General features: G+C 41.2%; 1 protein-coding gene across 1 annotated transcript; it reads left to right on the top strand.

The window, feature by feature from the left end:
- The first annotated feature begins 2,406 nt into the window (after window positions 1-2,406).
- Window positions 2,407-5,634, top strand: LOC116330243 (transcription factor Sox-9-A). The gene is made up of 3 exons (XM_031752499.2): window positions 2,407-2,843; window positions 3,025-3,275; window positions 3,412-5,634. The coding sequence occupies exons 1-3, from the start codon at window positions 2,407-2,409 to the stop codon at window positions 4,224-4,226; spliced, it is 1,503 nt and encodes a 500-aa protein (XP_031608359.1). The 3' UTR covers window positions 4,227-5,634.
- The last annotated feature ends 20,572 nt before the right edge of the window (window positions 5,635-26,206 follow it).

Genomic DNA, 26,206 nt, shown 5'->3' with positions numbered 1-26,206 from the left:
AGCAACAAGAGCAGGCAGCAGAGTTAAATTAGCTCTTACCTGACATCTGTGAGCTATTAAAAGCAACTTCAGGTAGCACATGTTGTCCACATTAACCTGAACCGAGATTTACATTTCCACATCTCCACAAAGCATAATAAACAATCAAAAGGGGGGCATGTGCAGGCAGGTTACCATCATCAGTGACCGCCTCGAGAGCACGCCACAGGGTCGTCGGAGAACAGTGTCATGATTTCTGAGATGAATCATCATAAATTTGCAAATTTTGAACACATTTTAATCATCACTAAATCACTGTGATTTAAAACACAGTTCAGTGTGCTACATACACAGAAACAAAGTATTGATCCTATCGTGCTAATATAAGTCGAGTACCAATACCACTCTTGGCAGATAGATTAAGCTCTACCTTGACTTACTACAGCTTTAAAAAGCTGTTTACACATTTATATCTGTTGTGTAATCATAATCTAAATCAATGATCTCAAAGTCATTTTACATTGTGGACCCACCACTATGATCTTAAGTGGGCCGAACAAAAAAAGCTCCCCTTTCTTCAAGCCTCAATAAGTTTAACTGTGCATTTAATCCCTGAGATATCAACATATCTGTTGATTAAAAAAAATGACATGATAAAAAAAAATGCTGCTGCAGCAAATGAAAGAAATCTGTCAGCATAACTATCTGGACTAAACTGTGGATAGTTTCTGTAGTAGATTGTGAAAACAGTAACTTTTCTATCATTTAATTACTTATTTACCAGTTTATTAGCAGGAAAAGTTGAAAAACTTTTCAAACTACAGCTAAAAGTCCAAAGCCTCTGCTGTCCTTCACATTTTTCCAGTGCCATCCCGCGGGCCTGATTTCCAGTATTTGCTGGGCTGATTCTGGCCCCGGACCCTTATGTTTGACACCCCTGACCTGTTTCTCTTACTTGTAAAGAGCTATTGTCACATTGCTGCCTTTCTACAGTTACATAGGCAGACTATATGCATGCATGCATTTATCAGTACGTTACTACTGCTGCAAAAAAAAAGAAGAAAGATTTTTACAGTTCCTACTTAAAATGAGATGTACATAAATTAATAAACCCTATAAAATAAAGCTTCTTAATGGAAGTCATATTGTAAAAGTAGTGTTTCAAATAAGTGCAGGATTCCAAAGAGAATACAGAGTTTATAATACTGTGTAACAGAATTCTGTTTTATGAAGCACATTTGGAGGGGAAAACAGGTAGAGGCCGGAGCTGAAGTTGAACAGTCAGCAAATTGAACAAAATCCGCAATTCACTGGATTATTGCTCTGTTGTTGGAAATGAGAAGAGCGACACAAATCAAAAGCTGATGTTTGACAGCAACTGTTGCTCTGCAGCAGGCTTTACTCTCCTCCTCCTCCTCCTCCTTCTGGCATGCGCAGGGTGGCAAGTTTACTGCTTTTCTAGACTGCTGTCCCCCCCTATTGTTCAGATGCTGTAACTATAGGTAAGCTTCTCGGTTTGATGGAAGACGAGCAGAGAAAATGTTAAAGTAGGAGTAGAAAGTAATTGAAGCTGTTTGAGACGCCGGACTGCTGAGAGTAACACGGTTTTGTTGGTAAACTATCTGCAGATCTTTTGCCTCTCACGTCTGTTTTCAAAAATAATTTGTTTTCCGTCATTATAAAATGCCACTTTGAGTAATTCATAATATCTGGATAGATATTCAGTACGTCATGATAAATGTCCCCATGAAGCCTTAAATGAACTAGAAAATTCAAAACTTAAAAGAAAATTTGAAAAATTTAACACAGCATACAGACGCTGGTGAGCAGTGCCGTGTGTGTGTGTGCGTGTGTGTGTGTGTGTGTCAAGGAAATGTGTGTGCTGCCCGCGCTGGTTAGGAGAAGGAAAAAATGGGATCAAATTCCTTCACTCTGGCGTCACATGTTGCCAGCCAATCGGATTAGGGCTTTCCTCACAACCTTAAAGCGCTATAAAGCCCGCATGCAAAACGTTTGCAGTTCAAAGCACTCAAGCTTCTTGGGGATTGTACTCGGGAACGAGAAGGGAGCTCTTTACTGTTTCATTCTGCACAGCTGAACACAGAGTCGTACCTGCTGGCGTGTTTTGGGTTGTTTTGTGTTTTTTTTAGTCCTTGCAAGTGCGGATCCGTTTGCAGAATCCAGACTTATCCGGGAGAACTCGTGCGTAAAAGCGCCTCCTCTCCAGATCGGCTTTTACGCACGGTACACGGGAGAGAATTTGAGTATCTTCCCCGTTTTTTTCCCCTGTTTTTTTGCTGAACGGTTTTGCTCAAGGGCATCCTGGCAAGGTGAAGTGAAGTCAGAGGCTTTCCCACTCCTCTCTCTCAAAAAAGCAGAATTAACTCCCCGATTTCACGCGTAAATTGGCACCAAACAGTTTTTCGTATGAATCTCCTCGACCCCTACCTGAAGATGACGGAGGAACAAGACAAGTGTCTCTCTGACGCCCCGAGCCCGAGCATGTCTGAGGACTCTGCGGGCTCCCCGTGCCCGTCCGGCTCGGGCTCCGACACCGAGAACACCCGGCCGTCGGAGAACGGGCTGCTCAGAGCGGACGGATCTCTGGGCGACTTCAAGAAGGACGAGGAAGACAAGTTTCCCGCTTGCATCCGCGAAGCCGTGTCCCAGGTGCTCAAGGGTTACGACTGGACCCTCGTGCCCATGCCGGTGCGCGTTAACGGATCTACCAAGAATAAGCCCCACGTTAAGAGACCAATGAACGCGTTCATGGTGTGGGCTCAGGCTGCTCGGAGGAAGCTGGCGGATCAGTACCCGCACCTTCACAACGCGGAGCTCAGCAAGACACTCGGAAAACTCTGGAGGTAAGTGTGGATGCGCTGTAAATAGTTCGGCACTTTTTACGTAAAGATTTAGCATGCACTGTCTGATATTTGTTAATATATAAATGTAGAATTTCATTTTGTTCCCACAGTTAGTTTCTTCTTGTTTATGAATTACAGTAGAAAACTGACTGGTTTATTAATTGGTCATTTGTACGCACAGACTTCTCAATGAAGGAGAGAAGCGGCCGTTCGTGGAGGAGGCTGAGCGTCTCCGGGTGCAGCACAAGAAGGATCACCCGGACTACAAATACCAGCCCCGAAGGAGGAAGTCTGTAAAGAACGGGCAAAGCGAGGGCGAGGACGGGAGCGAGCAGACGCACATTTCCCCAAACGCCATCTTCAAAGCTCTCCAGCAGGCGGACTCCCCTGCATCCAGCATGGGAGAGGTGCATTCTCCTGGAGAGCACTCAGGTGAGGACCTCCTGCCATCATTTCAGATTGTATAAGATAAATATTGAATTTCAGTCCAACTAGAATGCTTAAACAGTCCAAAACCTGTCCTTAATTTCAAAGCAAAATCTAACCTGTGTCATTTTGTGCCCTCCAGGCTCCCAGGGTCCCCCTACCCCTCCCACTACCCCAAAGACTGATGTCAGCTCAGGCAAGGTCGACCTAAAACGTGAAGTAGGCCTCCGCTCCCTGCCTGATGGTCCCGGTGGGCGACAGCTCAACATCGACTTCCGCGACGTGGACATCGGCGAGCTGAGCAGTGATGTCATCTCCCATATTGAGACCTTCGATGTCAATGAGTTCGACCAGTATCTCCCTCCCAACGGCCACCCGGGCTCCACCAACGCAGCGCCAGTAAGTTACACTGGCAGCTACAGCATCAGCAGCGGCGGCGCTCCAGTCAGCCCCCAGTCAGGAGGCGCCTGGATGGCTAAAAGCCCGAACCAGCAGGGACAACAGCAGCAGCAGCACACCCTGACCACCCTGGGGAGCAGCGGGGCTTCAGACGGCGCTCAGACCCAGCATAGGACCCAGATCAAGACGGAGCAGCTGAGCCCGAGCCACTACAGCGAGCAGCAGGGCTCCCCGCAGCACGTCAGCCCCTACAGCCCCTTCAACCTGCAGCACTACAGCCCCTCCTCTTCCTACCCGGCCATCTCCAGGGCACAGCAGCAGCAGTACGACTACCCCGACCACCAGGGGGGAGGCACTGCAACTGCCTCCTCCTACTACAGCCACGCGGGGGCGGGGCAGAGCTCGGGGCTGTACTCAACTTTCAGCTACATGAGCAGCCCAAGCCAGAGGCCCATGTACACGCCCATAGCCGACAACACAGGGGTGCCCTCCATCCCGCAGAACAGCCCGCAGCACTGGGATCCAGCGCCGGTTTACACCCAGCTCACCAGACCCTGAGACACTTACAACGCAACACTTTACTCTGGGAGGGAGGGAGGGTGGTTCCCCCGTCAATCAGACACTTGAACTCAGAAAAAAAAGAAACAAAAGAGAGAAAGGAGAGCTGGACTTGTGATTGGCTCACGTAGTGCCTTGCTATTATAGAAGCTATATATTATATTTTTAGAGAGATGGAAGACTTTAAGAAAATCCTCTGTGAGGACTTACTGATTGTCAATATTTCTGTAGGTACTGTTTATGTTTCCATAATTTTTCTTTCTTTTTTTTTTTTGAATATGCTGGCAGTTTGTAACCCATGGGGACATGGGGGTGGGGTGGGCAGAGGGTTAGGATAATTATTTGTACCTGTAGATATAAAATTAAAAAAAAAACAGCTTTATATTTTTTTTTAACCAGTTCGGCAACTAACCACTGGCAGTAGTGCAGATTCTGGTTCTCTGTCAGGTTTCTGTTACTTTTTGTTGTTGTTGTTGTCGTCACTGCTTACTCTTTTTGTGTGCCATTCAGCGAGTACGGTTTGTATTTTATGCTGTTGGAGTCCTGTTGTTGTCTGTTAGGCAATACAAGAAGAAAGACAGAGACTTTGCCTCCCAGTGCCGCGCTGTCTCGATGGCGGGGAGGGAGACGGCGACCCCTTGCACCACCCGTGCCTTGGATTTAAGATTTTCCCTCCGACGTTTTGTACTTTTTGTGTGTCTGCGCGGCTGCAGCTGAGATTACGCTTAACTGTCCAACAGTGTGTGCTTGACAGCCACAGGAAGTCACCTTTGACCCCTCCCCCCTGCGGTCTCCCCACTCCCACAGGCTGGTGTCCAGTATGCACCCCCTCAAACTTTACCCTCCAGGTCGAATCCAGTTTTATTTATTTATTAACTTTATTTCAAAGTAATTATTTTACATGCTATTCTTATTACTAATGAATTGTCCTCTTTACAATGTAGACAACATATAACCCCCCCTCTTTTTCTTTTTTCTTTTTGTTTTCCCAACCCAGGAGGTACGTAGACAAAATGGTACATGCTGTAGTCCTCTTTTTCTAGTTTATTTATCTTATCTAAATGTTTTAAGTATGTGTTTGCCTTTGTTTCATGGGTTTGGAGGGGGGACTATCTAACAAAATGATTTTTATGTTATTTGTGAATTTTTCTTTGCGTTGGACTTCAAAATATGGTTAAAAGAACTGGAAAATAGCATCTCTCACAGTTCTGTTTTTGTTCATGCATTCACCAGAGGGGAACATACATCCTTTCTGCTCTGCAAGCTCCATTTCCTTTTCTCTGAGTATCAAAGAACTGATGATTCCAGTAATCGTTTACCCCCCCCCCCCCCTGCAATCTTACCATGTATTTGTACTGTCTTTAAAGACACTTTTGTATATGTATTTGCAATAAAAAAGAAAATGCTATTAAAAAAAAAGAGTTTGTCATTTATGACTCAGCATAAAACTGCAATATTACAGTGCTGACTAACACATGACACCAATGTTGTTAATGATACTGGTACAGTGAAAGGGTTAAACAAAGAGTGCCAAGAAGCAGCATTAGTGTTTGTTTTCCCAGAAGCCCTGGGTTTTTTTCCCTACCCTCTTCCTCCTTCTCCTCCTGTCAGCTGGTGACAGCAGGGGGTTGTGAACCTTCTTGAAGGGAGGGGGTCTGGACGTGGGCGTTCGATGTGGTAACATGTAGTGTGGTAAAACTAATAAAAATTTACCGAATTGATTCCAAAGGAAAACTGGGCTGGTCAGGTCCTGCTTAGATAAGACAGCAGGGAGGGCTGATCCACACAAACAAGTCCACAGTGCAAAACAGGATAACACTGAGTTATTTCAAGCATTGCATTCAAAGCATATGGTTTTTATTTTTACAGGAAAAAAACAAAACGCTTGCAACTAGAGGACAGGTTATTGTGCATCAGACATCCTGTTAAAAGTCAGTGATGTAAGCTGAGAGCAACCTGAAGACTAAGAAGAAAGTAAGAAAAGTTAAAAACAGAGTATTTTGAAACCATTGCAACTACAACATAAGAGACCAGTAAACAGCAATAGTTTTAATAACTGATGTGATTAAGTGAAGCTTATAACTGAAGAAATCTGGAATTGTTAAGTGGTCTCTCTGACCCAGAATGGTAAGCATTTCAATTGAACTTGAGCCATTTGTCAGAGAACTGGGACCTTTATATCAAGTTTGGAAGTTGTTTTGTTTCTTAATATTATACTGTATATGTTTTGTTTTATTTCAGTCAGTATGTGTCTGCTTGTTCATCAATATTTGTATGTTTGCACAGATACCTTTCTAGAAGGTACTACTGTAAACTGTGCAAGTATTATTGACTCTACTCTGCTGTTTGGTAATTTTTAAAAGAATAGTTAGCTATTTGATGAAGTGCGCTTTTTAGTTTCTTTCATTTGAAAAACACACCTAGCAGCACGGCTAAAACTGAACAGAACACATTATATCACATTTGTCTTCACTTACAGTTACATAACAAACTGTTACATGAGCTGCATTTGTGTTTTTGTACAAATTAAACCGATATTCAGTGTGTTATTTATGAGGTTTTGGAGTGCTGATTCACCAATACCACTGATATTCCATAAATCTTCATGCTTATTATGATTCAGGAGTCAAATCTCTAGTGTTTCCCCTTTTGTGAATTGTTCATCGTGTGAATTGTATATTTACAATTATACCCTTTAAGTTACTGCTAAGTTATCAGCTAATGCTAAAAGCTAGGTTTCCAAGCTGTATTACTAAACTGTAAAGGTGCAACAGAGATACACATCTACTAGTTAGTGCTAATTAGCAGTCTAATAAAAATACTAGAATTTCAATCACTAAACTGAAGCAGAAACGTCCTGTATGAGCTCTATCATAGTCACACCAGAGGACTGCTCTAAAAATGTTTTAAAAGAGAAAGTACGAAAACACACTGCATATATCCAGTTTATTTACTTGAATTAGCAGATTTCATACCAAGGAGACAGCTATGGGCTACAGGTCCTTGTGCTGGCACAACTAAAGTGGCCACATCCCTAACTTTGAACCATACAAGTGTATAAAAGATGGACACAGCTAGCGTGACATGTTTTTCTTAAGCCAGTTTTAAAGCTCAAAGCTCATTCTTTCTGCGCATGCCGTCTTTGTAGGTAAAAACAAAAAACAAATGTGCGTCTGACTTTGATACTGCACATCGTTTGTTAATGACTTGTGACTGACAAGATGCTACCCAGTGAGTCTGCACAGTAAGACCAAGACTTGCAAAAAAGACTATAAAAAATACTTCTATAGGACCCAAAGTCTTTTTGCGACCACAGTTGTTTTTTATGTTATAAAAATCCACAACATACTTTTTATGAAAACACAATAAGATCCATAAAGGCTGTTTCTTTGTATGAGGCTGTAAATATGCTTTTTAGTACTGCTAGTGGTCGTTGGGGCATTTCAACACCCCACTCACCTTCAGGAACCAGCCTCAAGTGGTAATTTTAGGAACTGCAGTTTTTGCCATGATTTAGTCATGGAGGTTATGGATTATTTAAATACTCTTTAATACTGGTTCTCAGTAGTGTTAAACCTGTCTGTAGCTATTTTTATTTCCATTCTAAATGGAAAGTATCTAAAGTACCACAACAACAGTTACTGAAGGATTTTCATAATTTTAGCATTAGCTTACCAAAGTATCAGCTCTCATCACACCTCTGCTTTAGGATACGACCAAGCCAACTAGTTCACCTTTTCCAGAACAACAACCCAACTGACTTGAGGCTACAGCTGCCTATTCGATGACCGACCCTGACAGTGGTATTGATCTTTCTCAGTAAGAGAGCAAATTGGTACCTTTCCCAAAATGCCTAACAATTCATTTAAATGCTATGACAGTTTTTTTCTTAGACACATAAGTGTAACACACATTCCCATGCAGTCTGGGACACGTTTGTATATTGAGCAATATAATTATAATTTAATTTACTGGAAAAGACATTATTTTATTGGGTTAAAGCCAGTCGATGTCGAATACTCGTTTAAGCCTTAATTCGGGGACTTGTGTGATGTATCACACAGAGTTGTGACACTGAAACTGAGGCACTAACACTGTGTTGCAGAACTTTTGATTTATTCTTGCGTTCCTTCAGACAAAAGCATCTGTAACTAAAGTCATTACAAATAAAATCAAGAACATCACCTGTGAAACTCCAGGTACCTCTCTCAGTTGTTTGCTATTAGTTTCCTGAAATGTTAAATATTAAGTAAGTGGGCACAAGCTGTTGTAAAAGCTTCCCCATGGGTACTCAGCTGGCATCAAACAAAGGTCAAGAAAGGGAAACACTGAATGATGTCACACCGTCGGGGGACTAAGCGCTGTGTTCCTGTGAAGTGGATTACGTGTTAGGCGACGCAGCGCTCATGAACACTCCATTTCTGGAGGGTTGAGGAGCCCAGCGGCTGAGCCAAGAATCACTTCGTACCCCATGACTGCTGATGGACCATAACTCTGTAGTGCCGTCATCATGACACATCACTTTTTAAAAAAATGACTTGATAATACCTACGGACTGGTTAGCTTTAGCCAGTTTGGGCAGATCTGTAGAAATGGATGATGACCCTGTCTCCTGATATGCACAAACAAAGAAGAGGGAAAAAAAGAGGAAGAAAATGCCTCTGCCGTAATGAAAACTGAGATATAGTACACTCACGGAAAGAACATAGGAAAAGTATCAAACTGTCACTGAGAACAACAGCATGTGCCAGCAAGACAAGCAACAAAGTTCGAATGTCATAATCACGGGCACACTGTGTGTCCTTAATTGTGCGACATACTTGGAATAGTTTCATTGACAGTGATGTGGCATTTATTCATGTCACAGTGAGCAAAACCATTGGATATATTTAATTTTTTAAGTATTTTACAAACTATTTGGAACATTATCAACTTATATGTGGCATGTAATAAATATAAGATGCTGCTAAATCACATTTAAGCTACAGTAAACCAGAGCAATGATTTAAAGTGCATTTAGACACCAGACACTCATCACTGAACAGATGAACTTGAACTGGTTGAGGTGAACAAATATAGAAACAGCTAGACTAGTTGTTGTGGATTGTAGCTGGACTGTAGCTTTGGGGCTAACACAAGTTCACAGACTATTCCAACTGGAGGTGAGCTTTAATGGCTGATTAGGCAATGCAAAGTTCAACCAGAGGAGGAAAACAAAGCAAAAAAGCAAAGAAATCATGGGAAACGGGAGACTGCAGCAGATAGCACATGGAAAACATTAGATGCTTTGACAAAGTGAAGATTATATACAGTGCTGTGCAAAAGTCTCGACCAATCCCTCTTTTCTTTATAAATCTGCAAGGCAAAAACAATATGACCACTTTTATTCTTCAATGCACTCTGAACTCTCTTAGGCAAGTTTTCTTGTAATTTCTATGAGTAATCTACAGGAATAGCTGTGGAGGCTTCATTTCAAAGCTCTTCTTTGGATGCTGTCTTCCCTTCTCTGTCGAGATGATCCCACACTGCGTCAGTAATGTTGAGGTCAATCCATGATTGACGGCATACCATTGTTTGTGTTTCTATTCAGCTATGCTGTTACTGCATTGGCGGTGTGTTTGGGAACACTGTCATGCTGCAAAATAAAGCTGTTGCTAATCAGACACTTTCCAGATGTATTACATCTGGAAAATGCATTCAGGACAAAAATCAGTAGTTTTCTGCATTCAGAAGCTCATCAACTTTGACAAGATCCCCAACACCACCGACTGAACTTCACCCCCGAGCTGTGACAGAGCCTTCACCGTGTTTTACAGATGGCTGTAGACATTCACTGTTGTAACTCTCTCCTTAACTTAGCTGTACATATTTATGACAATTTGAACCAGAAATTTTATATCTGGAGTCATCACTCCATAAGACCTGATTTTCAGTCCAGTTTTTTTGCAGTTTGGTGGGTTTTAAAAACCATATATACCAATATAAAAGCAAAATGTTTGGTTGAGGCCACTCAGGTCTAAACTCTGTGGCATTTATCTTGTCTTGCAGGTAAAGAGGAAGCACACCACATGTGCAGCTCTTTTATAGGATGTGAGCTGGCAAGACTAGGAGTTTGATTGGTCAACTTCTTGTAAAATTCCAGTTTGTTGGATGCATGTCTTTCACATACTGTCCTTCTGCTGTAGATATTGTTTTAGGCGTGTCACTTCTTCTTTGTGCAGTCGATTCAAATGTTTTTAAGGACACACTGTGCATCGTGCCCACAGATGCTAAATCGGTGGCTATACTAGCTCTTTGGAATCATCTTGTTGCTGCAAAAACACCATTTTATATCTCTCAAATTGATTTCCAAACATAAACTCAACCTTTGTGTTTGGGAATCTATTAATGAAAATTCCCAAAGTCAAATATACAAATATTGTAAATTTATTTTTCTCAGCAAACTTGATTGGAAGAGTTCAAAGGTCATATATCTCATATACAAAATGTGACACTAAATCAGGAATTGTACACTTCCCCAGATGCAGATGCTTCAGGTAATCAGCAGGGACAGATGTAGTTTCCTATATTTTTCACTTTGATTACTGAAGACACACTAATGAAGGAAATGAGGTGAATTTATCTGCCTCAATTATGGGTAATGGGATGGTTCTAAGCCTGCACCTCTAAATGAAAATCTGACATAGTGATAAATGGTAAATACAGTGTGTTCTCTCCCTCAAATATGGAGGAAATGAAAGATGGCATAAGAAAAAAGGGAGGTGGGATAACAGAGTAAACAAGCCAGGGACAGACTGATGGCACCATATCAAAAAATAAAGAGTAGGCTGACTGCGGTCAAGAGCAAGTAGCACATCGTCTCATCTGAAAAAGCCATCAGTCTCTGAAGCACTCACATGTCAGGGGAAATGGTAGTAACAAGCACAGGACAGATGACATGTTTCACATGAATGTTTTCCACAGCAGACAGCCAAGCAGACAAGTCACATCACAGGAGAGGCATGAGCGCCGTCTCCACAAAACTGACATGATCAATAGAGCCAACGCTGTAAAGGAACTCCAATATGTGGCATCATCTTCTTAATGATTGATAACAATGTCCTCACTTGCTGGGAAAACCAGGAAAAACCGAAAGAGTAACAAGCAAACCTTTCACAAAAAGCCTCACTTAATTGAATCCAGTTTTGCTCAGAGGATGAATGAGCCTTGAATAAAAGACCTCATATGTAAGAGGTTTTCACTCATTCTCGCTAATTAGACTTGTGATGAAGGCAACGTTAGGTGGGTGGAAGGTCATAACACTCCATAAACCAGTGAGAATGACAAAGGTGTAACCTTGTGGCAGTTACCGCAATTAAAATGGGTTAATGGGTTAGACAGATGTCAGTCTATCAATATATATGTTTCCACATGTTGCATCTTACACTCACCTCTATGGAAGCACAGACATTCCTATATCTCCATGCATGCTCCATTCAACTTTTAAGTGGTTATGGGTGTCTGATCAATGAAAACACATGTTTAGTTTTAAATTATTGTATGTTTCATCCTTTTATAGTCTACAGTGTATGAGCACCGAATAGCTAAACCTGAGCTTTGACATAGTTTCTCATGGCTGCTTCTGGGGATTTTTTCTCAGTGGAAGATTAATTTAATCATACTTCAGATTGCATCTGCTTTATTTGCAAAAGGGACAGTTTTCAGCTTATTTCTGCAAACAACTCAGTTTGCATTACTGGGCGATTGTGGCTCAAAAGTTGGGAGCTCGCCTTGTAATCGGAAGGTTGCCAGTTCAAGCCCCGGCTCGGACAGTCTTGGTCGTTGTGTCCTTGGGCAAGACACTTCACCCGTTGCCTACTGGTGGTGGTCAGAGGGCCCGGTGGCGCCAGTGTCCGGCAGCCTCGCCTCTGTCAGTGCGCCCCAGGGTGGCTGTGGCTACAATGTAGCTTGCCATCACCAGTGTGTGAATGTGTGTGTGTGAATGGGTGGATGACTAGATATGTAAAGCGCTTTGGGGTCCTTAGGGACTAGTAAAGCGCTATACAAATACAGGCCATTTACCATTTACAATGACAAAACATGATGGTGTTAAAAGGACACTGGTAAAGGAAGCTAGCACCACCAGCAAAGATCAAGTGATGCTAGCAACGTTTCTGTCTTTAACCTGTGCTAATAATGGTAAAATGGCCTGTATTTGTATAGCGCTTTACTAGTCCCTAAGGACCCCAAAGCGCTTTACATATCTAGTCATCCACCCATTCACACACACACATTCACACACTGGTGATGGCAAGCTACATTGTAGCCACAGCCACCCTGGGGCACACTGACAGAGGCGAGGCTGCCGGACACTGGCGCCACCGGGCCCTCTGACCACCACCAGTAGGCAACGGGTGAAGGGTCTTGCCCAAGGACACAACGACCGAGACTGTCCGAGCCAGGGCTCGAACCGGCAACCTTCCGATTACAAGGCGAACTCCCAACTCTTGAGCCACGATCGCCCAGATCGACTTTTTGCATCCTTTACATATGTACTACAAGTAAGTAGTTATCTGTTTGAATTGTTACTAAATCATGATAATTGAAACAATGTCCTGGGGTTTTTTTGCCAGTACATTATAATTTTTACATTATGATTTAGTGATGATGATTTAATGGATGTTTCTGTAATTGGTAAAACTCAATCTGTGTTTGAAAAACACAAGGAAAACATCCTTAAAAAATAATATTGAAAATTCATTTTCAACGGTACATTTCACTAATTTTTATTGATTTTTTAACCGTAAAAAACAGACACAAATTCACACTTTCTCATTAAAAATTATGAAATTAAACATGTAAAATGTAATAATTTTTTTGCATGTTAAAGTTTGGAAAAAGAAGAGAACATTTTGTTGTGTGCTGTGTTGCATATTGTGTATTAGAAAATGGCGTCAAACCTCGAGAAATGTGCTTATGTTGGTTAGTTTTAAACCTTCATAAAACTTAAATAGGTGGTTAATTAAAAAAAAAAAAATCTTCTGTAAATTTTAAAAATTGGAAATGTTGCGTGCTGACTCACTTTTTGGTGAAAACCTCAAGTGGCCATTCATGGAACTGCAGATTATGGCAGGTCAGCATTGGCTTCATTGCTCAGCCCTGTCGGTTGCTGCTTGTTTTTGACACAAATATCAGGATCTTTATGCCGTTAGACCAATGAGCCAAGATAAGTGAAAGTTACAACTATCTGCAGACCTTTTAATAAGCTTTTCACTATAGTGTCCAAATTGCGGTTTCAGTTGTCATGTCTAGACTAAAGTGAGCAAATCGGTTTTATATCTGGAGGCTCCAGTAAATCAAACTTTCAACACTCTTGAAGGAATTAAATTAATGATCAGTGTCGTGAACTGGAGCAGTATATAACTTTTAATCATCTGAAAGGAAAAGCAGGTTTTTTTTGTCTCTCTTTTTTATTTTTTGCTATCTATAATCTAAGCGGTTTCATAATCATACTTAAAAAAAGGCTGAATTTCAGTCTCCAGACATGATGGCAGCTCCAGCTTCCACTGCTTCTCGCTGCACTAGAACACTGCAAACTCGTAATGAACAATGTTTGTCCCATTACAGGCATTTGTAGGACACTGATCACGGGTGACAATGCAGGTCAGCCAGAATTGAACCAGAACTAATCACAGAGGCATGTCGCTGTGACGTCATAGGTTGTGAGTGACAGCGCTAAGTGCAGACTGCCGTGCTGATTATCATCCGATACCCTAGATGGGTTGTCCAGTTATAGGCTTGATACGGTTGACAATTAAGGACCACACCATTGTTGGAGTAGTTTAAGGTTTGAAAGACGGAGCATGACAGGCCCTGGGTTTGGTTTGAGCGGGGCGGGGAGGGACAAGCAAGAAATGTTTATCTCATCAGTGTCTGAGGTCACTACAGATGCAAAAACATGGTGTGGTGAAGGGTGGAGTGACAGCCAGAGTGTGTATTTCATTTTTGAAAGATACCTTCATGTTCTCATTTTTTTTCTTTGAAATGTACCAGGAAAAAAGCACAAAAATACATCTTTCTTCAACAGGTAATTCCCAGTGAAACTACTCTCTGATTTTACTGCTTCAAAAAGAATCACAATCTGTAAAGTTCTTCTAAACATTTTAGCCATGTCCAATTTTGGACAATGCACAATGTGCACACTTTTTAAAACTTTGCACAAAAGACAGAGCTGTTTGGTGGATTCCTCACACTACAGCACTTATGGATTCATGACATGGATCCAGCCTTATTGTCCTTATTTAGATGCAGTAGCACTCCAGAAGCAAAAACTCATTTTTTTTTTTTGCAAAACAACAAAAACAAACTGTAGTTTCACAAATGATCAGGAGAGGCTAGCTCCAAAATAGAGTCAATACCCATATAGCCCAAAGTTAAAACTTCCCCTTCAGCCCTGAAGTGAACAGGTTTGGCCCACCACCACACTACCTGCCGGCAGCAGATACGCTCCACCATCGGTGCATTGGTGGCTCTCGATGTTCAGGGCCGGGTGCTCGGGTATGTGCTGGCTCACTCCCGGTGGCTGCTTGGTGGGGTCTGGCTCGGTTGGACCCCTTCTGGAGGGTGGGGGGCCCTCGGGCCTCTGGGCCTGGGGCTTGGTCCACTCTGGCGCAGACTGGCTGCCGGCAGAGCCTGCAGGCACTTCGCCACACCCCCCTTCAGCTTCTGCACCGTGGCTGCTGGGTGACCCCTCATCTAGGGCTCTTCTCAGCTCTTTCCAGGTAGGTGCCCCTCCGGTGGTCCTCCTTGGGCTCTTGCACTGTGGAGCTATACCATGCAGCTATAACAGACAACCATCTTCTGGAATTTTGGATAATTTTCATTAGAATTATTCAAAAACAACTTTGGCTTTGATTGCGATGACATGTGGGTGAGTGAAAATCTAATATTTGCTTATTCTGCTACTGCTGCAGAACAAACTTACTGTCACTGTCTGAAAACGCCCCCTCCACCCTCTCGTCCAAAAATGGTAACTTCTGGAACCAAGAAACACCCAAAAGACAAGCTGGCAAAGGCCACTGAGCCAAGGTTATTATCGTTAACGAAAACTAACGAAATAACGAATAAAAAACAGTTTCGTTAACGGAAATAAAAATAAAAACGAGACTTTGCAATAAAAGGAAAACTAACTAAAACTGAAATGACCGTTCACAAAACTAACTAAAATTAACTGAATTTATAGAGAAAATGTGTTTAGTTTTCGTTGATGTGTATGTGTCATACGTTAGTCAAGGGTGAGAATGAAGTGTATTTTCCAGGTTATGTTCTTGCTGTGCCTTATTATGCCAGCAGGTGGCAAGTACCTCAGTCGGGTCGTCTGTGTTGCTGCTCCGTCCACGCGTAGCATCATGTCAACAAAAGTCGGGAGAAAGCGTCAGAGTCCAATTTGGGATTACTTTGAATATGACTGTGTTTTGGATAAAGCAAGTGTCTTGTAGTGGAACGAGACAAATTATGAGGGACATTTCTAAAGGGAAAGAAATCCCACAAACCTTAAAGTGCACTTGAAAAGCTCACACAAGAAGGCTAACCTAGCTTACCTGGAGAAGGTAAGGGAGCACGCCCAACCCTCATCCCCAGAAACAGAAGCTAACACCAGGCAAGGCAGCGTGATGCATCCCGAGACAACAGGACTGGGATATCTACATAACTGTGTGAGTCAATTGCCTTCAAAAAGTTTATCAATTCACTTGGACCAAAATTACGAACACCCGGTGCTGCAAGAGTTAATAGTCTCATTGGGGCCAAGATATACATTTTATAGTTGCCTGGTATCAATGGTTGTTCATCTGCCTTTATTTATTTATTTTAAAAAACCCATAGGTGGGAATGTGAGTTGTCTGTCTCATGCGTGTTAGCCCCTGCGACAGACAGGCGACCTGTGCAGGGTGCAGGGTATGGTAGCTGGAATAGCAACATACCCAAGGATAAGCAGAAGAGAATGACTGATATGATGATTTTGTTACACTTTATTGCAAACACAACTAAAACTATAACTGAAACTAATCAAAACTAAACTGAAACTAAGGATTTTCAAAAAAATAAAAACTAAACTAAACTAGCAAACAATTGGTAAAAACTAATTAAAACTAATATAAAATTGAAAATCTGAAGTCAAAACGAAATAAAAATAAAAACTAATGAAAATTGCAAAACTATTAAAACCCTGCACTGAGCTTAAGTGGTGGAATTCATATATAGCCCATTTCACTAACAGTGTTCACAATGCTGTGCCCTCTTCCAGATTTCTTGCATATTTGTTGTACTTAAATCTTTCAGGTCATCAAACAAATTTTATATTTAGATCAAGAGAACCAGAGTAAACACAAAATGCAGTTTTTCAATTTATTAATTAAGGAAAAATGTTATTCAAACATACCTGGCTCTGTGTGAAAAAGTAATTGCCCCATAAATCTAATAACTGGTTGCACCACCCTTGGCAGCAAGAACTATAATTAAGTGTTTTTCATAACTTGCAATGAGTCTTTAACGTCGCTGTGGAGGAATTTCGGCCCACTCTTTCTTTTAGGATTGTTTCAATTCAGCTACACAGGATAGTTTTTGAGCATTACAGCCTGTTCAAGGACATGCCAAAGCATCTCAATCAGATTTCAGTCCAGACTTTGACTTGATGGTGTGTTTCTTATCATTGAGGACAATGAGGATCATCAGGAGATGCATAACCCCAGTGTGTTTGAACTTCATGGCACAAACTGATGGCTGGACATTCCCCAGGATTTTCTGGTAGAAAGCAGAATTCATGGTTCTATCATTTTAAGGTCCTGAAGCAGCAAAGAAGTGCTACACCATCACACTACCACCACCATGTTTGACTGTTGGCATGATGCTGTTTGTATGAAACGCAGTAAAACAAAAAGTCAAATCTCTGGCAGAACTAGGCTCAAGGAGGGGCTGTTGCAACTAGTTCGGCGTGAGGGGAGGAAGACAGACTCACCTCACCTCTCAATTAGCCCTTTTCCACTAATACCTACTCGGCTCGACTCGACACGGTGCAACTTGACTCCGTTTCTGACTTTGGGGTCATTATAGCAACGTGGCCAAAAGTCCAGATGTCATTTCTATGCAACACGAACACCATAACAATGGAGGACATCAAGGCAATGGGATACCTGCTGCTCACTTTACGGCTTTTTGTCGAATTTGGGGACCGCGGTGTGTTTTTTGTGTAGCCATTTCCCTTTTTGCAAGGTTTGTTGGAAGTTTTATTTTCTTGAAGATGTCACTCTCATGACACATCGAGTGCCACTGACTAGCGAGTCAGTGGCATGCAATCTGCTGACATCACATGTATGGACCGCCTCGCCTAGCTACTCGCCTAGCTTGGTAGTCACTGCACCTAGCACTCTGATTACCACTGGAGTCCTAAGTGCACAGTCCACATCTTCTCAAGCTATTCTTGAGCCCTTGGTACTTCTCCAGCTTTGCTTCAGGCCATATGTGATAGTTCTTAACTGGTTAGTGTAGTTTACAAGTTTCTAGGAAGTACATGCAAAACTAGAACTGTTTCATGTTCAGTTTTGCATGTATCAGTTTCATACATTTTCTCATGAAGAATACTGGATTTTTTTTTCTTGAATGCTAACAAATAAATAGTTTCGTAACCTTGCTAAAAAATAAAAAATCAAATAACTTAAAGTAAAGTAAAATATTCTGTAACAGATACTACTTCATTTATGTACTCAGGACTTTGGACCTCCATTTAAAAACTGCATTAGACAAACTCAAATATCAAAATAAAAGCTTGTAGCACTTCCATGATTATAACAAACATTCAGCCCTGTGTTGCTCGCTCAGTGCTGGTGAGTCTGTGCAAATGTAAGGCCTACTTCCAGCATTGCTTGCATAAAACACCAGTTTGTCTAAGCAAAACTGGGATCTGAGAATGAGAGTGGCAGGCCGTGTTAATGTGGGCAGTTTTCCCAGGAAAAAAAAAAAAGACAAAGCAATTAATATTCTAAACCAATTCCTCTCTGAGAATCTGCCCCCTCCTGAACCCATGGGTGGTCTTTTCAAATGCAAAATACTGCACAAAGACTAAATGAGAGTTAGAGACCAAGAGCCTGTGATAGAGACACAAAGAGAAAAACAGACAGATGGAGAAAGACAAAAAGTAGGAGAGGGAGAATATGCCGACTAACAACTTTATAAAACGGAGGGCTGTCAAAGAATGTGAGCGGATAAGTGACTGAAAAAATGGATGTGAGGGGTGTGGGGGATGTTGACGAACACCGAGGAAAATTTGATTGGGTTCTAATTTCTTAGGATTTAAGTTTTAATTATATGTGTGTGCTTGTGGTTGTGTGAAAGAGAAGAAACAAACACGTGGAGAAGGAAAATGTGTGTTTACTTGACAGGGTGTTATAGCTGTGTTGTGGTGCTTTTCATTCCTGCGCACAGGCAACATGCCCTAATGAAACAATGACTTTAATTGCGTTTCTGCTGCTGCCATCCAGCAACACGGGAAAATGAAAAACACAACTTAAGCCCTGCACCGAAAATCAACTCATTACTAAAAACAATGGAGAGCTGCATTGTTTTTTGCTAATTTGCCTACAGGGCAAAACATATTTAGTGTAAAAGTTGGCTTTATTGCACTCCAGGGCAGCTTTTACTACACAACTCTGACCTGAAGTTAAAACTTGCCAATGCATAACTCCTGTTTGTGGTAGTTATGAGTACACAGATACAAATAAATACATGCACCTATATAACATATAGTTAGATTTTTTTTAATGTGTGTGAATGTTTGCCTTCGTATTTTCCTTTCTTTGTGGAACGCGCACTAGTCTGTGTGTGTGTGTGTGTGTGTGTGTGCGCGCGCATGTTTGTTTGTGGTGACTGACCTCTCTTTAAAATTCTCCTGGCCCTCCCAAAATGCCACTTTTGATCACAGCGGAAACTGTACATCAATTTGGAAAAACTAGCCTGGAAGGTTTTACTGGACTTATACACAGCAGGAGGCTGGAGCACAGAGTTTCAGGTCTCCCGTGGATACAGGCATCTGTGAAGTGCAAAAGAAACTGCATGTGGGAAACTGTAATTGTTTGGTGCAATCTGAATAAGTTGCTGTTGTCAGAATGTATTGTAGTTGCTAACAAAGAACTCTCCACCTGCTTGGATGATATAGAAAAAGAAACAGAAATACCATAAATACTTCATTACAACAGTAATTGTATGACTGTTATTGTACTTTATTGTATTACTGGGTAATATTACTTGAAGGTCCAGAAAGGAACGTTGTACTTATAAATATACGTTAATCAATATGTTATTACATCTTGTGTTGCTGTGTTCTAATGAACTTAAACAGCATGGACCATGTCGCACTGCCATTTTTGAAAACAGTGGTTGAAATAGACATCTGTGCTCAACCTAATCACATTTTATGTGTCTGGCTAGACACACATGTAGTATGGCAAAGGCAAAAGGGAGAAGAGCACTTTGTGTTCGTGTGCCGTGGAGGCAAATTTTAATTTGTGTCTGCACTTTCAGACTAAGAAGGATCGTATCTGTGTTTTATCATTAGACAAGGGAAGTTCTAAAGTGTTCTAAAAATCGCACTCTGCCTCTGGTTGAGGGAGTGAGTGTCACTGACTCATGGACTCATAAAGGACTCCTTTCACATACGAATGGCAACCAGAGTTATTTGTAAGAATGATAAATTAATTTCAGTGTAACAGACAAAATATCAACATAGCAGCAATGTGTCTGAAAACACACAAAACAAGAAGCAGTCCCGTATTTGCTGCACATTTGCTATAAAGAAAGACACATACAGACCTGCCAGACCCCGTACTCGATACTCCTTGCTACTGGGTTGCCTTCAGAGCTGCCCTAATTCTACACAGCATGGATTCAACAAGGTACTGGCAAGATTTCTTTCAGATGCCAGTGTATATTCACATAATTGCATCAACCAATTACTGCAGATTTGTCAGCTGATCACAAATCTCCAGTTCCACAATATCCCAAACATGCTTGATTGGATTGAGATCTGGTGACTGAGGTAGTCATTTGAGTACTGTGAAGACATTGTCATGTTTAAGAAACCAGTTTGAGATGATTTGAGCTTTGTGACATGGCGTGTTAAGCTGATGGAAGCAGCTGTCAAAAAATAGGTGCACTGTGGTACCATAAAGAGAAGAGATTGTCATCCACAGTGCTCACATAGGCTGTGGCATTTAAACAATGCACATCTGTTACTAATGGGCGCACAAAAGAATTGTGTGTACCACAAACCCCCCCCAAAAACCATCCCCTACACATTGCATCACCTTCAGTGGCCTAAACATTGATAGATCCATGCTTTCATGCTGTTTACACAACATTGCAATTGAAACTCAACAGACAAGACAATGTTTTCCCATCTTCTGTTGTCCAATTTTGGTTGTTCCGATACTGTGGTTGTAATGAGAAGTTATTTCAGGGTTTTTTTTGCCTCCCCATCAGCAGTCCAGCCAATCTCCTCTGACCGTCAACAAGGCAGTTTTGCCCAGACAACAACAGTCCACTGGATGTTATCGTTTTTTCTCCATAAACCCTGATGTTCAGTTTGATGTGATGTCTTTGTAACCTTTTAACCCCTTTAACCATCCCTAACCACAATCCTAAATTTACTATATGCATGCAAAGACAATCCACAGCTGGTAAAACTATCTTGCGTTGCAATGCACAGAGCAGCATTAATGGAGGTGAGGGATTAAATGCCTTGCTCACAGGTGGACAGTGCTTACAGAGTCTATTCTTTTTCCATCCACTTTCATACCTTAGATTTTCAAAATCTGTCTTGGATTCAAACCAGCAACCTTTCCCTCATCACAAGCATGCAATCGCTACATCCCAACTGGTCACCAGACTTTATTGGGGTCTTGAGTGTTCCACCAGGGGTCTTGAATCGTCCCAGTGGTCTGTAAATCGTGACAGAAGGCTTACTACTAGGTTTATGAACTACTAGCAGCCTTGACATGTGGCCAGTCTTGATAAATCCCTATGAGTTACATCACAGCAATAGAAAAGGTTCACTCGTGGATAAATTAAAGTAGACGATACAGCAAAGTCACTCATGCCTGCAGCTCATGTGTGTGTATCTGAAAAAGGAAGTACAAACATAGGCTCACATATGTCTCTTCTTACTTATTAGAAAATGTGTGGTTGAGCAGGAAATGAGGTGTGTCAGACTGTACTTCTGAGCAGTTTTCTAATTGCAAAGCATTCAAACACACAATAGGTGTAATTTGCAGGTGTGTGCGCACATGTACTGTAGCAGTGATCACAATTCCAAGAATTCATTTGATGTTGTGTATAGTGGGTGGATCGATCAAAGTATCTGTGGCAACGATATCAATGCTGGTATTGGTATCAGATAGATACTAGCATGACAGGATGAATGCTATCCTCTAAATTTAGTGTTCAGCCCACCTAATTGCTTTAAATTAATTATATTATATGGCAAACATCCATCCATCCATCCTCTTCCACTTATCCTTTTCAGGCTCTGAGCCTTTTTTTTTTGTCACATCTAGTTTATTTATAGCCTATTTAAACAACATAAGCAGTCCTTTAGAGCAGCAGTCCCCAACCGTTTTTGTGCCACCGACCAGTTTATGTCCAACAATATTTTCATGGACTGGCCTTTAAGGTGTCGCAGATAAATACAACAAAATAAAACCAGTACCAAAAAAAGAAGATTTATTCATAACACACCCTAACACATCCATCCATCCATCTAAAAGCCATAAATTTCACACTCAAGCCTCAACTTTCGCGGCCTGGTACTAAATGGCTCACCAACCGGTACCGGTCCGTGGCCCGGGGTTGGGGACCGCTGCTTTAGAGGCAGGCACATTCCTGGTCTCCAATCAACCCAGTTTCAAAACACATGAAAAGTAAAAATGTGTGTTATGTTGTGTTAACTAATTATTGTGGAAAGTAAAAACCATATGTATGTATTAATATGTATTCAGAATATTAAAGGTATTAGTATTGGCAATACCTTTATTCCCATACTGGCCCTGAATCTAACTGGTATTGGATCAATACCAAAATTTGCAGTAACATCATAGTTGTGTAGCATGTTTTCTTTCTTAGTTCAGAAAACTTAACATTGTTTTATATTTTTCATGGAAATGTTCTAGCACAATTAAAAGTCAAAACTAGCAGTGATAGTAGCTGCGGGATTTCTGTCTTTCATGCCTCCTGCTGTCTTTTTTTTTTAAATTTGTGGACTTCACCTCCCTCCATCTGTCTCTCTCAACTTTGTCTCTACATGTCTTCCTCTATCTCTGCTGTTCGGTTTTCTACTCCCTCCAATAATTTCCTTTTCTAGTTACCGCTCCTTTAAACACCCACTCACCTCACATAGCGATGGACCAAATGTGTGAACCGTCCTCCTTGCCAAGGAACACAGACACACGCACGCACACACACAGAAAACCAACTCACGCTTACACGGAGCCACCACATGAAACAGCGGCTGTGTGTTAATAGATAGGCAAAGCTTTGGATAGTGACAACACATATTCATCACTGGGGCTTATCTGTCGACCATACTGGGAGGTTCAACACAACGTGGCCAGATGTGGAGGGAGGGAGGAAGGGAGATCACTCTGTCTCCGCTGTTCTTTAAACCAGTTAGTACTCTGCACCACACAGGGGGGCGGGGGATGTGGGGGAGTGTGCCAGCTGTTTTGTACCAATAAACATATTGTCTTGGGGAAATAAAAGCTGTGAATGGACATTTCTGCTGGTTGATTCAATCAAGGCAATTCTATTGTCTTTACAAACATCTGGACACCTTGAAGACAATTCAGTATTTTTGCAGTCTTACATGCTTTCTATCTAAAAGGTGATAAAACAATCAAACTAGTGAGTTTTATATATATATATTTTTTTAGCTGTTATATTAACCAATAAACCAGCAGTTTAATACTTTACTTTAATACTACTATAGAATTTTCTTCCTCATATGTGGACATGTGTCAGCAGTTACAGTATTTAATTGCATTCCCTTGTTAAATGTTAGCATTTCTGCTGGGTGGAAAGATAATCTTTATCATAATACCATTTATCAATATCTGGCAGCACTCAACGATTTTTCTGTCTCTCAGACACACACACACACACACACACACACCAAACATTGCATCTTCACTTCATACCACCACAAAGAGAGCTTATCGCTAATCACAAAGTCATGGTTTACTGCAGTGGATCACCCTGTAGGTTTTCCGAATCAGTGAACACATCAAGGCCGGTAAGACTGGGAAAACAGCCAGGTCATCTGCAGAAAATGTTCCTGGATGCAGATAATATAGAAGAAAGTTGTCGCTAAGTTGACATCAAGCTGAGTTGTTTGGGAAAATTGATTTTGTAAATAGTTTGCATGACTTGGCTAAGTTTGGAGAAAAATGAAAACAGCAAGAAAGCAATCAGTGGTATTCATGTTCAAAAGACTTTCATAAATCTTTGGATCATCTTTAGCTTTTGTATCTGTTTAAAGGCAAACTGAGCAGATGTTTTTATTATTATATCATTATTCTTCCCGTTGTTTTGCTAGAGGTGTTTGTTTAAAAGAATGAAAGAAGGTAAATAGAACTAAGGAGATGGCCAATAGATATCTCAGGACAAACATCATGTTTTAACTAACTGTACAGTTGCTTTCTGCCTCCCATAGTCAGGTAGGTACTACCAGCGAAATAAGAACTGTGTTTTTCAGACTTTTCAAACACAGGATTTGTAGCATTACTGGCTTTATGAATCTCCAAAAATAACCTCAATGACAGCCACACTACTCGTATTCGTATTGTTTACAATATGCAAAAACCAGTGAAGAGAATTTTATATTCTATATCACACAAAGTGAAATATAATGCAGGTCAGAGTTTTCTTGTTACATTGCCGTATACTATATTCTGAAAGTCTAAAAGATACTCTGATAGTTACAGAGGTTATGGCCTGTATGTAGCCAGAAGAACAGATCTATTTACAGAGTAAATGAATGTGATAATTGAAAACTGTACCTTACACGCTATGACTTTGCTGTAAGGGCTGCTGACAGTTTCTAATGCATCCCTCCTCCAGTTTGGGAAAACGTATTATAAGAGTGTAACAAAGCTAGAGCTCTTGTGCAACTTGCTTAAAATATGCAAAAATCCTTGATTGCAAATACAGATTAATTTTTTAATAAAACAAACTGTCAGGAGATTAAACAAACACCCAATTTTGTGAGTTTTTCAAACTTCACAAAAATCATCAATGTGATTTTTTTTGCCTGCCGAAAAAACAAATTAATTGCAGAAAAAAATGCTGGGTGTAGCAAACATGATACAAATTGAAAATTGCTTGAACAAATTAATATTTAATTATTTTTTTAATTATCAAAAGTTTCAATAAACACTCTATTTTCAGAGAATTTGAATTTTCTGACAACTATTTCATGGTTCAGGCTTTGCAGGGATAAACCAGGTATGACATGTTGCAGGGCAGGTTGCATGTATCTGTGAGACACTGCCAGCTGCAAAAAAAAGTGTCTGGAAATGAGAACAAGCTAGCACTGCACGGCTGTTTTCACACAGGTGTAGGGTCCTCCCCAAATGTGGAGTGACCTTCTAACATCAGTGCTACGAGAGAAATAAAACAGATGGCTAAAATATAAAAAAGAATATTTGGTATTAATTATTAGAAAACTTTATTGGTTAAGTTTTGTGCTTTCTTCCCCAGCATGTTGTGATGTGATATTATATGTATTTTATCTACGATCCAGAAGAAGACTGATCCTTTCTTTTATGGACAGAGGACGAGAACAAGCACAGTGTGTGATTTCTAAAGTTACTTCAGAGATTCTACAGATGCAGTAAAACGCATCATCATAACTTTCCATCATGGTAATTGATAGGCTGTCTGGGGGGAAAGGAGCATTCCTGCAGCCTGACTGCCATGTCTCATTTTCACTAATAGGACATTTGCACTGGGGAAGATTCTGGCTGGGGGGGGTGAAGAGCAGCGGGTGAATGCAGCTAGGCAGACACAACAAGTGAAACTAAAAATGGAGGAGTGGGATATAAGTAGAGGATGATGGAGGATTGAGACAAAGATGAGAGGAGCAGAAGAAAAATGGTTTGCCAAAGTAGTAGCCTTTGTTTTAACGCTGAGGGATGAGGTTCTGCAGCTGTGAAATTCAAGTCCTGGTGTGGGAGAGGTGGGACCAACACACACACACTGAGAAGTGTTCATGCTAGCAGATGCTTCAGGCATACCTGATCGAAAGACCATTCGGCGTTGGTCTTTCATCATGTTGCATCATCTCACAATATTACAAAGCTCGGTAATGTGAAGCTCTACTATGGAAATAATAGTAATAGCAGCTGAGCCTGAGGGAGTTATGCTTGCAGAAAAATATGACTTGTAGGGAATGTTAATCATGATTTGAGTTGCTCAAACTCTTCAAACATATAGTAGTCAAGGGACATGTAGAGTATCACTGTTAGTAGCAGCTGCTGCTAACACTAAATAACATTAAAGCTGTCCAGTAGAAATGTGATCTGGAACACAAAACAAGTATTAACCTCATTTCCAGACAAGTCCAATGATTACATTGATCTAAGGGGTCAGAGAACATGGGCTCAAAAGGTAAAACCAGGCCTTGCTGTGTTTGGCCTGCGCCTCCCGTGCTTCTTGCTTCAGGTAAGGTGTTTTTCTCTCTCTACTTCTTTGAACTTTTACTGCTCCTACCATCACTGATGACGTTGTATTACCTCATGCAGGATTTAAGCCCCACAACTACACAACCGCTCTCAGAAAAGGAAGTTGTTTCTAGAGTATTTAAAAGTAGAATGGGAGGGAGCGCCTTCAGTTTTCAGGCCCCTCTTCTGTGGAACCAGCTTCCAGTTTGGATTCGGGAGACAGACACTATCTCTACTTTC

This window comes from Oreochromis aureus, linkage group 8 (assembly GCF_013358895.1).
Source record: "Oreochromis aureus strain Israel breed Guangdong linkage group 8, ZZ_aureus, whole genome shotgun sequence".
Classification (NCBI taxonomy): Eukaryota; Metazoa; Chordata; class Actinopteri; order Cichliformes; family Cichlidae; genus Oreochromis; species Oreochromis aureus.
The sequence above is the reverse complement of the archived record's forward strand: the minus strand, read 5'-3'. Positions and strand labels throughout refer to the sequence as shown.

Excerpts from the sequence above, each read along its gene's own strand:
- LOC116330243 (XM_031752499.2), top strand. The coding sequence starts at position 2,407 with ATGAATCTCCTCGACCCCTACCTGAAGATGACGGAGGAACAAGACAAG. Across the intron at positions 2,844-3,024 it reads ACACTCGGAAAACTCTGGAG|ACTTCTCAATGAAGGAGAGA; the intron begins GTAAGTGTGGAT and ends TTGTACGCACAG. Across the intron at positions 3,276-3,411 it reads TTCTCCTGGAGAGCACTCAG|GCTCCCAGGGTCCCCCTACC; the intron begins GTGAGGACCTCC and ends TGTGCCCTCCAG.